General features: G+C 41.0%; 1 protein-coding gene across 2 annotated transcripts in view; it reads left to right on the top strand.

The window, feature by feature from the left end:
* Positions 1 to 379: 379 nt before the first annotated feature.
* LOC306961836 (RNA-binding protein, mRNA-processing factor 2a) overlaps positions 380 to 14585 on the top strand; it is a 28773-nt gene continuing 14567 nt past the window's right edge. Inside the window, exons 1-2 of one of the 2 annotated variants that reach the window (XM_079554756.1) lie at positions 380 to 916; positions 9014 to 9091. In XM_079554756.1, coding sequence (XP_079410882.1) covers positions 590 to 916; positions 9014 to 9091 — 405 coding nt within the window. In that variant the 5' untranslated portion in view covers positions 380 to 589. The remainder of the gene's footprint in view (positions 917 to 9013; positions 9092 to 14585) is intronic. The other variant, XM_079554757.1, reaches the window with a different exon arrangement.

Here is a 14585-nt window from a genome sequence, read left to right as displayed (position 1 = left end):
CAATTTCATCAATAGGCTATTTTAGGAGAGATCAAGGCTTTTTTTTTTTTACATTTTGCATTAATTTCTTTCTCTTTCTTGAGTGAATATTTCTTGTGTTGTGATGACGTTATCTGCAGAAATGGCAGACGCGCAGGAGAAAGGCCTTGGTGCGGCCTCGTACGCGCTCACGCTCCCTCTCCCTCCCTCTCTCTCTCTCTCTCTCTCTCGCGGCCCCCGTTGACGCAGCTGACGCCAATGCGGCTGATGGGGCTCGCGGTGCCCATAATTGATGAGCTAATTGGAGAGAGCGAGGGGAGCGCGGGGAGGAGGAGGAGGGAGGAGACGGAGGCGGGGGCGGGGGCCCGCGCGCGCTCTCTCACCAGTCAACAGCGCTCCAATCACCAAACTTCAGTGCGGTCTTCCCCAGTTCACCGCGCACAGCTGAGAGCACAGGCTACCGGACAGGCTTCATGTGAGCGGACTGGGCTCGTCTCTCTCCCCCTCTGCACCTCGCGCACGGAGCACTCGCACCTTTGGTTTCACCTTTTGTAACTTTTTTTCCCCCCCCTCCTCCCGCGCCGCTCGTCCTGCCTCTTTCTCTCCGTGAATGATTCCTTCTCCCACCGCCGCCACCTCTGCGACTCCGAACCCGAGTTGTGCCGCTGCCGCCGCCGCCGCTGCTGCTGCTGCCGTTAGCGAGAAGTGCCCGGACAGCGCGCCGTCCTCACGCCCTCCACACCACCTCCTCTCCACCGCGTCTCTGGTGAAGTTCAAGCGGCACCAGGACCAGTACCACGGCTGCACGCGCACTTGGGGCACCTCGCACTCCGCCACCCGAAGCTTACTCCTGAGCGCAGCGGCCGCGTCTCAAGCCCGCCTCAGCATGAGTCTGAAGGAGCCCGAGCCCAACAACAACGTGACCATCGAGGAGGAGGTGAGTGTGTGTGTGTGTGTGTGTGCGCGCGCGGACTCTCCGTGAACTCCGGGGGGTTTATACGGGGCGAGGGAAGCGCGTAAAAGGCGCAGGGAACGAAAAAAGGAGTCCAAAAGATACAGACATTTACGCACGAGACATCTCAGAATATTATTTTGACGCTGGTAAACGTGGCCTACGCACTTGGAGCGTGCGTAAAATGGAGAACCCGTCCATTAATAAAGGCCTGGCTTCATGTTTTTACACCTCCACATCTTCAAAATCTTAAAATTGTAGAGTTTGCGCAGCTGATTGGTTAAGACTGCAGCACCGCTTATCTCCCCTCAGCGTCGTGAGTTCAAGCCCTGGTGCCAACACCTTGCTAAACGTGCCTCCCTGCTGTCCTTCAGGCCAAAAATAAAGCTTTTATTTAATCTTTTTTTCCCCCCCGCCTGAACTGAGCACATTTTCTCCAGCTCGGCTTTACCCAAATCTAAAAGCTCATGGAGAAAAGGGTCAAAATGGCGACAAGTGAGGATGAAAACGATGACAAAAGAGCGACAATAACACAGAAAATAAATGGGCAACAAAGTAGGTGATAAAACGTGATGGAAAAAGCACCAAAAATATGACAAACGAGAGGAAAAATCTTATCAGTTTTGTAGGTCTTGGCTTTCAAATGAGGCATAACTGGCCCTATAGGCTGTAAGCTCCAGTCGATGAGCTTTTAGATTTGGGTAAGAGGTTATAAGTATAAGCCTTGGCTAAAAAAAAAAATCTACGGCCCAGTTGTTTTTGGCCTCATGTCTTTTGCATTCCACAAATTAAAACTGAATATTCAATGAGAAAACGGGTGTTATCGTGATCTGCAAGCATTGGCTTAAATGACTTGGATTGAGGAAATGTTTCTTGTTTTGAGCGGTTTTCACTCATTTAGACACTTTTCCTGATCGGACCAAGTTTGCTTTGCTTGTTTGAGGACATTTCAGACCAGTTCTAGGGTAAATCTCGCTTGAAATAAGAAAGTAAAATTGCCAATGAGATGAGACCAATTTTCTTACCCCATTGGCAAAGAAAATGACCTGAAATAAGGACGAAATGTATCGAAACGAGTCAGAAACATCTCAGAACAAGTGAAATAATCGAGGACAAATGCCCAAGAACTTCTTAACTAGTCAAAACAGCTAAAAATTGGATTATTGTGCTCAAATTGAGATGTTTATACTGATCTAGTTCATTACTTTTTGCGTTTGTTTGGGGCCTGTGTGCGAGGCCTCTGGTCCGGTGTGACGCAGTCCGCTTTGTTTACCGGGAGGACCGACCACAGCGACATGAAGTGACGTCACCCGGGAGCATCCATTTGGCACGAATCCTCCACAGCCAGAGCATAAATCCATGAAACACACACTGAGGCACTGAGGCCTGCTGCGACTGAAGGGGGTTCTCACACTTTTACGGGATCAGGGACGCGTTACTGAAGAGATAAAAGCCAAGGCCCCAAAATGTCCGACTTCTGGGCAATGACGTAATGGGTTTCAAATATAGGAATTGGAGTGTTTTAGGGCTGTTTTATTTTTCTCTTTTTTTTTTTTAATTGAATAGCTTTTATATAAAGACCTACATTTTTTTATTTTTGTCTTCAGGCAAGGATCTTTAATGGGAAAAGGAAATGATGTTATCCCGGAAATTCCATATAACAGGCTGAATGTCTGACGTAGCTTAATTGTAAAAGACTATGTAAATAAAATTGTAATGAAAATGATAAATGCAAAAAAATTGAAGGGGTAAAAAATACAAATTGTCAAAATAAAACAATGTAAAAAATGCTCTGGAAATTCCATACAGCAGGCTGAATGTCTGACACAATTGTAAAAGAAAATCTAAATAAAATTGTAATGAAAATGATAGATGAAAAATTGAAAGGGTAAAAAATAAAAATGATAAATTGTAAAAAAAAAAATACATTGTCAAAATAAAAAAAATGTAAAAAATGATCTGGAAATTCCGTACAACAGGCTGAATGTCTGACACAGCCTATTTGTGAAAGAAAATCTAAATAAAATAATAGAAAATAAATGCAAAAAAAAAATTGGAAAAAATACAAATTGAAAATGCCAATTTTCAAAATTAAAATTGGAAAAATAAAAAATTAAAATACAAATTGTCAATATTTAGAATTGTAAAAAAATAATAATAATAATAATAAATTATAAAAAATAATAAATATAAATTGTCAAAGTAAAAAAATAAAAAAATGGAAACACACAAAAAATTTCAAATGAATGGCAAAAAATTCAAATTGCAAAAAATTGTCAATTTAAAAATGATCAATAATAAACAACAATCACTAATCTATTGTCTTGCATTTGTAAACTTGGCTTTGAATGAGAGATCAGCAGTTTGCTTTTGTTATTGATTTGCATCAGCCTTTATGCTTTGAGGTGCATTGTGTTATAATAAAAATAAAAATCATTCATTGTTGGTGATGGAGAGTTCATCGACTGGAGACGCCTCATTTACACTTCGATCACACAATAACAAAATCATGAGTGAATTTAAAACACGACCCAGACCTGCATCATTTGATCTCCCCCTAAATAAAGCCGTCAAAGGCACTAAACGTTTGGGTTGTAATCCGTGACTAAATAACCGCCTTGGCCTTGGCCCTTTTTATTGAGAGCCGTGAATGGAGCGCTGGACTTGACTTCCCCCGGGCCCCTGTGTCTGTGTGTGTGTGTTCAGCTCCTAAGTGGCTCCTGGCGGGGAGAGTCAGGGGACCGCGGGGGCCTTTTGTCAGCCGCCTTTGTTCCCATTGTGAGCGCACTAAACGCCGCGCTCATTTCCCGTCCTCTACACGCTTCGTCCTGCTTTGAGTCCCTTAATGGACGAGTGAAAGGGAAATGATTTACATATCAGTTTAACTTTTAATGTTGACAAATGACATGAATATCAAAACGGATTAAGATGTGTTTTTAATATGTCGTAGGGAATAAGGCTTTTTGTGTCAAATTGTAATCCAAGTTTTGACATATTGGACACAGCTCCTAAGGGGGATTTTGACTGTAAAAAAGCTTTACTGAACTTGGGGAATAAACAAGCTCCCACACATACTCAGAGTTTTTTCTTAGCTTTTATTGCTGCAACATTTCAGTCACTCTGACCTTCATCAGGCTTTTTTTTTTTTAAGTTAAGTATTCCCCCTCTCTTACCACAATCAAGGATGAGAAAAAAATAATTTCAAACCATTCACATGTCAAATAAAAAAAGCTTGAATCACCTGTCGCCTTCTTAGTTGTGCAGAGCTTCCACTTCTTCAAATAAGCTCTTCTGAGGAAAAAAAACAATTCACCTCTTTTTGGGGGATGTCAACATTTCAATGAATCCAGAAATGTATAACCAAATGTTCTGGGGGGAAAAGAGGCTGGAGAATCTTGCGTTTCTGTAGGTGAAACCTTCATGTATCTAGAGCAGTGTTTCTCAACTGGTGGGTCACAAAACCTTCTATGGGTCGCGAGTCTTTCCCAGAAAACATATTCAATATTTTTCTGCTGAAAAAGCATCAAAACATTACACGAGTCAAAATGGCCTTTGATTGTTTATATTATGATTTCAGCTGTTTTAGACTTATCACATGTTTTTGTTTTTTACATTGTGTCGATTCAGTTTTGTCATTTGGCGATGGTGGGTCCCGATTTGGGCTGCAACTAACGATTATTTTGTAATCGATAAATCTATCGATTATTTTTACGATTAATCGAGTAATTGCTTGGCTGTGAACAGTGTAGGAAAATTGTATTCTATTTTTTTTAAAATCACAAATAGCTTAAGTGGCACTGCTTGAAGATGTGTTGATGGAGTAAACTAAAGGGAAATGTTTGCTGGCTCTAATCATTAAATTTACAATGAACCAAATGTACACAGACCCTAACTGTATAAACAAAGTAGGATTTCATCAAAAATACTAAATTTTTATGTCATTTTTGCTCAATTTTAGTCTGTGTGAACCAGAAAACGATGAATCGATTACTAAAATAGTTGTCGACTATTTCAATAATCGATTAATCGTTTCAGCCTTAGTCCCGATGCCGTTCCAGTTGAGAACCACTGGTCTATAATGCAGAAAATACAAGCCTTGGGGTTTTTAAATGTTCTATTCGCTACTTGCGCAAAACCATAATGCATTGCACCTCGGGGGGGTTCGCTGCTGTAAACAATATGGCGTCATCGAAGAGACTAATATTCCAAATACCATAAAATATGCAGTTACACTAAACCAAAGCGTAAGAAAATCTGTACCTCTTTAATTTATTGATTTTGAAAAATTGATCGGGGAAAAAGCTCCCGTTAACTTCGTGTGCTGAGCTTTGTAGTTTTTTAGGATTACGTTTTTGCTTGTTGGAGAAATTACGAGCACAGCAGGAGTTGTTTTTCATCATTGTTCAAAGGCCTCTAGGTCGTAGCTATACCCCCAAGACGCAAAGCATTATGGGTCATGTGCAAGTAGTGAATGGAGAAATATTAAATCAGCGAGGAAAAAACAAAACAAACCTCCTTGTTGTGCAAATTTGGCACAAACTCTCCCTGAAGCTCAAAATGAAAGTTTTGCCTGCAGTCGTGTTCAGACCAGGAACATCAAATCTCAGTTTCATTTCGACAGGAACTAAATTAATCACTAGTAAAACATTTTCTTAAATGTACTTGACAAGAATGTACCTGTGTAGATGTTGATGCGTCATCGTTTTCCCCCCCTGACCCGCTCCAAACTTCATCGATTCGTGTTGAGTTGCTAATGACTCCTTTTGACTCCTTCACATTTGTCTCCGCTCTTCTGGCCTCGTAAAAACCACTCACTTCCCTGTTTACGCTGCAAAAAGTAATTAACTATCAGTATAAACATCTCAATTTGAGCACAATAATCCACATTGTTTTGACTAGTTAAGAAGTTCTTGGGCATTTGTCCTAGATTATTTCACTTGTTCTGAGATGTTTCTGACTCGTTTCAATACATTTCGTCCTTATTTCAGGTCATTTTCTTTGCCAATGGGGTAAGAAAATTGGTCTTATCTCATTGGCAATTTGACTTTCTTATTTCAAGCGAGATTTACCTTAGAACTGGTCTGAAATGTCCTCAAACAAGCAAAGCAAACTTGGTCCGATCAGGAAAAGTGTCTAAATGAGTGAAAACCGCTCAAAACAAGATACATTCCCTCAATTCAAGTCATTTAAGCCAATGCTTGATATTCACTTTCTGCAGTGTACGAATATCCAGCTTGGGTTTATACGCTTGTCAATTGGGAATTGCAATAAATCACCCCTGATCCCAGATACACGTCTTTGTAAACAAAAGGAAGCGACCAGGCTCGGGACAAACGGTTCTGGAATGGAATTTGTTTATTTCAAAGAGCCGTTCATAAGATTGAGTGAACGTTGACTCTTGTACAGTATCGTCGAAGCTTCCAGCAGCATCACGTGTCATAAACTTTGTGAAATGCGTGTGTAAAACTGCCGTGAAGAAAAGGCCACAACCTTAAAGGCAAATATAGAACTCTCAGCTCCGAGCTTCAACTCGAATGACAGGGATTGATACTCATTTACTAAACTGTTTTTAGTGCAGAAACTTGCACTGTGACGGGTTTGGCCTCAGTGTGTGGAGATGTGATCATAAAACTGTAGCCGTGATCTGCTCTTTGTGATGTACTTTTTTTAGGAGAGATCTTAAACTTTGTAAATTGATGCAGTTTTATGTTCAAGACTTTTCCACTCCTCTTCCTGGTCAGTCTCATGCTCCCGAGTGAAGCAGATTCAACCAATCACGTGAACTTTAGAGGCAGTTCATGTTGCATTCAAAGGCCCATACCGGATTTATTTTATTACAAACATCTCAACAACTCATTCCTCCCAATTCTTTATAGACGAGTTTATAGACACATTTCACAGCTTTCACAGAATAGTAGAAAACTAACCTGTAAGCTCATGAAATGTACACAAAGGCTTCATATCATAGATGTGCAGTGTTTTTCCCACAAATATGTCTGCGTTTGTAATATACGAAAGGACAAAACAAAGCATCTTCTGGGTCTTTAACTTCAAATTGCTCTCACTTCTCCAAATGTTATCAGATTTCCATGGGTTGCACCTTGTTGGAAAGCTCGGAGACGACACTTTAACAATCTGTGAAAATCTCAAAATGCCCCAGAACCGACTGGGCACATGTGTAACTAAAGCCATGCCGATATTAAAAAAAAAAAAAGAATAAATCACCCCCCTGCATTTTGATCAACTCAATTTGATTGGTTTCCTTTTTATAAAAACTAATCTGCTTTTTACCAATGAGATGGATTTCTCAAAGTAAACCTCAGATCAAACGTTAAATGAATGCTTTCCTCTAAAGCAGCAGTGTTCATGGGGGCCACATATTGAAGCATGCACGGGGTGAAAGGCCATAGATCGGTGGTTAGTGCCGCGAAACCTTGGATTAGCAGAGGTGTAAACTGTGCCCCACACCTTTATTTATGCTGAAAACCTTCATGCCGAGCCTGGCCTTAGCCGTCCGTAAACTCTGGTCAATTATAATTTCCCTACATGTACGTCTGGGTCTGATCTGTGGCCGCGTTACATCTGTTGAATTTCAGCCTACCATTCAGCGAGCGGGGGAGGCGGGGCTTGTAGGTGACGTCAAGCATTTGTGCCGCATTTGCTGGTTGTAGTTCGGCAATGGCGGCGGATACGGAAGTAATGGATGCTCTTCAATCTGATCTGGCTCAGCTCCCAAATATCCAGAAAGTAAAATTGAAGCCTTGGAATGTGCAAGGACTGACCCCTAGAGTTATGGTAGAGTTATGGTAGAGTTATGGTAGAGTTATGGTAGAGTTATGGTAGAGTTATGGTAGAGTTATGGTAGAGTTATGGTAGAGTTATGGTAGAGTTATGGTAGAGTTATGGTAGAGTTATGGTAGAGTTATGGTAGAGTTATGGTAGAGTTATGGTAGAGTTATGGTAGAGTTATGGTAGAGTTATGGTAGAGTTATGGTAGAGTTATGGTAGAGTTATGGTAGAGTTATGGTAGAGTTGCTTCACTCACTCGGGCGCCAAAACGCTGGCGAAAATCAGACCCAATCGTTTCAAAGGAGTTCACTCCTCCCACCCGATAACAGAGCTCAATTGTGAAGATCCAGACCCTTGTATGAAACTGAGTACGAGGGTCTGGTAAAGCTTTCACAATAAAATGTCAGTTGTTAGTTTAGAATAGTGTAGTAATTGTTACATTTCAAATAAAAAGGACCATCTCCGATACAGATTCAGCAAGAAGGACGAGGGCCACTAAAAATTGGTCTGAGGGTCGCATTTGGACACCCCTGCTCTTAAGTGTCTATTTCTGAAAGTCTGGACTCTAAACTAGGGCCTTTTCTCGGTTGCTCACCAAACACTTTCTACATTTCGATGTACACTTGTCAGTCACATTTTAGATTCTTTATGTTCTGAACTTACTGAACACAATCTGGTTCAATATAGTAAAAAAAAAAAAGCACAAAACTCAATTAATTTGTTTGAAATATCATCGCGTCTGCTAATCCTCCTGAACTCTGCCTGAGTCAAATTTTACACATAAGTAGCTTTCTGACATGTTTGTTGCATACCAAGTAAAAAAGGTTGGGCTCAAACTCGTTTTTGTTATGAACAAATGGTGAAGTTGATCCTCACTTCGACTCAACATGAAGGTTTCGTGGTTCTTCTCAGGACATATTAAGTATACTTTATAGAAATGTATAGTTTTTGAGTGTTTTAACAGTGGATTGGATCTTTTCGAGGGTCAAATGTTGCCACTGCTCCAAAATAAGAAAATGTTTCTGCCACAGGAGGCCGTAGACTTTACAAAGCCCACGGTTTACCAGAGAAATGAATTGCACAGACATGTATCCACGAACGTCCCATTGTCCCCACACGCTGTCGCCCGGTCACCTCCACCTCCTGACCTTTCAGTCGTAGGAAGGAAGTGTCGTCCCGCCGCTCTTCCTCCTCTTCCTCCTCCTCTGCTGCTGCACAGGCCCCGCTATCGTTCAGCGCTAAAAATACAACTCTCCCTCTGGGTTTACAATCCTTCTTTCTCTTTCCTCGCAGGTGCGGACACTGTTTGTCAGCGGCCTCCCCGTGGATATTAAACCGAGGGAGCTGTACCTCCTCTTCAGACCTTTCAAGGTAAAGTCAGACCCAGTCATTCTGTGTGAAGCGTCGAATGCTGTGACTCTAAATGGACTCCCCTGATCCAGACGCTTCTGTGTCGGTGTCACCGGTGCTTTTCCATTTACTGGATCCACTTTAAAATTCCAGTACTTGGAAAACACCCCTGTGTCTATGCTTTATGCTGTTTCAGTCAGTCTCATTCCTAACATATCAAGGACTAACAGGGATGGGTTTATAAACACATTTCATATCTTTCCTGGAAGCAACACCCCCTTTTTCATAGATTTCTGCTTTTATAGTACAGTGCAGGACCAGGCTAAAGTATCCCTATAGAAAGAATAAAATGGACAGCATTTCTAGTTTTTTACTATGTTGGTTCTCATTGTTGCTGCTCCTGGATGTGTTAATATGGACGCTGACCTAAAACAATTCAAAGTAAAGGCCCGCGGTCCAAATTGGGCCCTTTGAGGGGTTGAATGGGGCCCTTGACGAGGTGCAGAGATTTCAATGTGCTGAACTTTTTGATTCAGCTTTACAGACTTTACTTCCAATCGCTGGGAGGGAGATAAAACTAGCCTGTCCATATAATTCAGAACTAGAGCGGGGACCCTTAAACAATAAAAAGTTTAGGTACTACTGGTACCAAAAATGTGTATCTTTAGAGACTGAGTTTTGATGCCAGTTGAGTCCAGGGACAGCATTAAAACTTGCCAGATTTTTTCTTTTTTTGGCCTAAACTTCCTCCTGCAAGTCCGAATCATTCAAGCAAATTGTTTGTATGCATGTTTCAAGCTTGTGTACGGCTTTGAGTTGTGGCAAAGTGAATTTATTTCTATCAGTCCATCAAAATTAGATGAAGACAATGCAACTAGGGATGTCACGGTAACCGGTGTAGCGGTAAACCCCGGTAAAAATTTTGACGGTGAAAATGACCGTCTTGTTTTGTGTTTATTATTATCTCTGTGAATAACCTCACGGTGAGCCTCACCAGCCACCGTCTCATCTGCTGCAGCTTCCGCGCATGCGCACTTTGTTGTTTGCAACCCAAACAAAACTTTCTCGAAGCTGGAATCATGTCCGACACGACAGCGCAGGATCTGTCAGCCTCAGAGTTCAGTTTGTGGAACGTGCAGGAAAATGTCAGCAAATGCAGCAATACTTCGAACCTCTGACTCTCCTGCGTGACCGTCTCAGCTCTATAGCAGTAAGCTAACGTTAGCGTTTTAGCTGAAATGCTGATGTGGGACTTTGGGTTGAAGGAGAAAGTAACGAGTCGTCTCATAGTGCAGCTGCAGCGCCACCGCCAGCATAAGCCGTGTCCGGATACCTCCACACAATGGCACATTACGACGCAGTTTTATGAATTTAATATTGATGGTATTTTCCCAAATCTGCAAAGCGAAAGCTCACCGGAAGGACAACAACAATGTTCCAGTTATAGACAGTTTATCTTTGTTTCTGACGCTATAAATAGTCCATGTAACACCCTCAAAACGATCAACAACACATCGTTATAGTTCCTTTACTTTGATGTGAAAAGGCTTTGTCTGTATTTTTTTTATGTAACAAGCACAGTTAAACTTTATTGAAACTATTTCAGTTTGTGCAGGACTATCAATGCTTTCTGAACATATTAACACACATTTAAAAAAACACTGCGGTGATACCGAAAACCGTGATAATTTTGGTCACAATAACCGTGAGGTAAAATGTTCATACCGTGACAGCCCTAGATGAAACGAGGTCTGTTTTACTGCTGTTCACAACATTCTCTGGTGGTAAAAACACACTGACTTTACAACAACAAAAAAACAGATTTCTCAGCCTTAAAGGAAGTGACTTGTTCGTTTCAGTTCAATAAATTATCCAAATTTAAAAGAAGTGGCCTTTTATGTTATATAAATAAACATTATACGGTACCCAGCCCTATTCAAGACCAGTCTTCATTTTCTTTGTTGAAATGCTGAGACCCAGATAAAATATTTATTTATTATAGTTTTCGTCCATTGAAGCAATTTATCAGCCCTTTTTTTTTTAAAGGTCTCAACCCAACACTTTGTTCTGTAAAGCCGTGGTACCTGCCTGCCTGTTGTTGCTGGGTGAATTTATCGTTGCTGTTGTAAACACTACATTGTCTTCACGTAAATGTTTAGTGTGATTTTAGCGGCGGTCCCTCCTGCCTCACTTTGCCACCGCTCAAAGCTGGACTCGGGCGTGAAACGTGCATCATCAATTTGCTTCAACAATTCTGATGTGCAGGAGGGATTGTGAGAGCTAGAAAAAAGTCAGTTTGAACCGGGAAAATTGGGCACCCTAGCTTTAAATCTTGCTTTAAGTTTCATTAAAGTGGACAGCCAGATTGAAAATTAATATTTATTCAATTCCAAGTATATTTGTGTGTTTCTACCATGCAACCTAGTTTTATTTTATGATTTTCATTGTTATATTATCTATTCGTTTGAACATAAAATCTGAACATGTGCATTCATGAAATGTGCACAACAGTTAAATTGGAGGAACATCTACTTCTGAAGTAAATTTTCAAAAAAATACATTGCAAGTTTTCTGTCTTATCTTTTCATATAAGAACAAGGTGTTTTATGCCTAAAAATGCCCCAAATTTCAGATGTTTTCGGCGGCGAAATCTGAATAATGGATAGAGCTACATTCAAATTTATGGTTTCTTTTTATTGATAAAAGAGTTGCCAAGACTTTTTCAGAGGTGATTTTGGATTTCTTGTTTAGTTTTTTAAAAAAAAACTGTTTTTTTTTGTGGAGAAATGTGTACAAATTTTATTTTCGCCTTATTTTTTGACATTCAAAACTCAAATCAGGCTAGGGATTAGATAATAAAAAATCCCTCTGAAAAAATCTTCCAAGTATTGTTCAGTCTTTAGGTCCGACTGACGTGGACATAGTGTCGCCACAATGACAGAAAAATGTGTTTTGAGAAAAAGGTCCTTGAAATTGCATTGTCCCATATAAGTCTATGGGGGAACATTGAATCAGTGCAATATTTAAACATGTCATTTAACCTGGCTAACACCAGGCTGCTGTGTGCGCTCGAATTATTTCGAACTGCACAACAGCCTGGGGACCATGGCCCAAATTTTCCGGTGGATTTGGAAACCAATCAGAGCGAGGAGGGACGGCAAGACGATGACGCGCTATTCGAGATACGGAAGCTTGTAGTTTATTTACGGATAAAAAAAATAAAAAAGTGTATTTGCTGATCCAACATGACAGCAGCAGACACCATGGTATTTTTTGATCAAGCTTTAGACCTTGTTCTAAATAATGTAGCTCAAAGGTTTACAGCGGGTACGTCATACGTCATCTCATACGATGATACGATTGGCTGTGGCTACGTGCAGACGCAAGACAGACTTCTTTTTTTTTTTTTTTCGTGTCGCCCAATAAACGACTATGGACGATCGTAAACCACACCTCTCCTACGAGAAAATGAAGTGGTGTCCCCAGACTAAATATCACTTGTGATTTTAGTCTGGTGTTAGCCAGGCTACATGTCATTGTGAAGATTAGGCATAATTTCTGTCTACGGGTGAAAGCTTATATGTTCAGAGACCAATTTGGCCCAAAACCTGAAAACTGAAAAAAATTAGTTTTGCCTGTAGTGTCTCCCCTTAAAATTTCTAGTTTCTGGCACAAAAGTCCGCAAGTCTGGATCACTTCCTTTTCCAAAATGATGTGAGAAAATCAGCGATGTTGTAGATGGCGGGAGCATGGACCTACCAGAAAATGGTTTAACTTTAGGTACTCAGAGCCTGCATGGGTTTTCGTTTCTGATCTAATGCACAAAATCACCATGTTGGGTCCTGTTTCCACACACCCCACACTGACCCTCACTGATCCGGGTGTTTTCCTGTGTTAGACCTAAAGTCGGGCGCGTCGGGTCAGTTCTGAGCAGGAACATTTCCGCTTGTCAACCTGCGCCGGGACGAGCGCCGCAGTAACACACGGGCCAGAGCTTTTTCGCGGGGAGGGAGTTTTTTGGCCAATCTAGAGCTTACTCATTTACACATTCCTCCGGCTCATCCATGTGCGAGCGAGTCCACTTCTCCCAGTGTGGTTAGTTAGTCCAGAGAGAGGGAGGTTTGTTTATGGAACTAAAGGGCTCCAGGCTGCATGGGAACAATGCGGTGGCCTCATTTTCCTATATGCAAATCTGGCCATTGTAGTTGCCCAGTGGGAACAGGAGTGACACGTCCTGTCCTGTTCATGGGAATCAAAGACGGGCCTGATTCAGCGCCGCGGTCAGGGTTATTACCAGAGCTGGACAAGTCTTTTATTTAATCAACTTTCATCAGACGTGCTCCCCAGTGCCAGCGAAATATGAACCACCATTTCCCCGAGGAACAACTTTTCGTGGCCTCAGGATCTTAAAGTGATATTCAGCTTTTTGCATCTTGGTCTTGGTTAGAAAATGCAATAAATATTGATCTAAAACGGAACCAAATATCCAGTTTCACGGTGGCAGAGTTGGTAGAGCGGGTCGTCTCATGACCTTACCTCTGGTGTATGAGTGATTGGTTCCTTGCTAAATTACGCTTTGGGCCTAATAAAGGTTTGAAAGCACTATATAAATTCATTCAGTTTTACCACTGAATAAGACAAAGTTGAAATTATGATTCTATAGATACAAACGGCATCTCGTCATAGAAGGGGGCGTGGCCTCGCCGAGGGGAAAATGAAATCTTTTGGGGAAAAACAATTTTTTACCCTCTTTTTAGCCATTTTCTGGAGGAATATGAACTTATTTATCACATACAGATAAAGTCGAGTGTAAATCGGGTCCATATGCATATTTTCTCACTGCCGTTTTTTCACTTCTACAGAACAATCTGCTGTCATAGCAAGTGCTAGCTTGTGTTAGCACAATGCTAACATGTAGCATCATGTTAGCATTCAATTTTTGTTTGTTTTTGGGCTGTTGAACCACTTTGCTCCTCCCCATGTCTTTGTGTCTTTATTTAGTAGAAAACTATATTCATATTTCAGCATTTGTTAAAGTAATTTTTGAATAATTAGAGAAAGTTTAGATTTTTCTCCCATGACCATATATGGTAATATATTATATATTTAAACAATTTTGAAAAAATGAAAATTTTCTCTAATTTAAAAACTACTTTAACAAACGCTGAATTATGAATATAGTTTATACTAAATAAAGATGCAAAGACATGGAGAGGAGCAAAGTGGTTCAACAGCCCATAAATGCATAAACAGAGAATGCTAACATATTGCTACATGTTGGCATCGGGCTAATGCTAATGGTTAGCTAGCACTAGCTACAACTGCCGTTATTTCACTTGATGTTGTGTAGAGTAATAAAGAAGCGTTGAGTGATGTTTAGCTTACATTGTGAAGCCCTAGCCTTTCTCTGCCCTTGTATCTGAAATCTATGTTGGGAATGAAGGTCTCCAAATATAGCCAGAGTGAGCAGGAAACGGGACTTGGGAGACTGGATTCCTTACAAGGGGAGTCTGGA

This window comes from Gobius niger (genome assembly GCF_951799975.1).
Source record: "Gobius niger genome assembly, chromosome: 4".
Taxonomy (NCBI): domain Eukaryota; kingdom Metazoa; phylum Chordata; class Actinopteri; order Gobiiformes; family Gobiidae; genus Gobius; species Gobius niger.
This window is presented reverse-complemented; position numbering and strand designations above follow the sequence as displayed.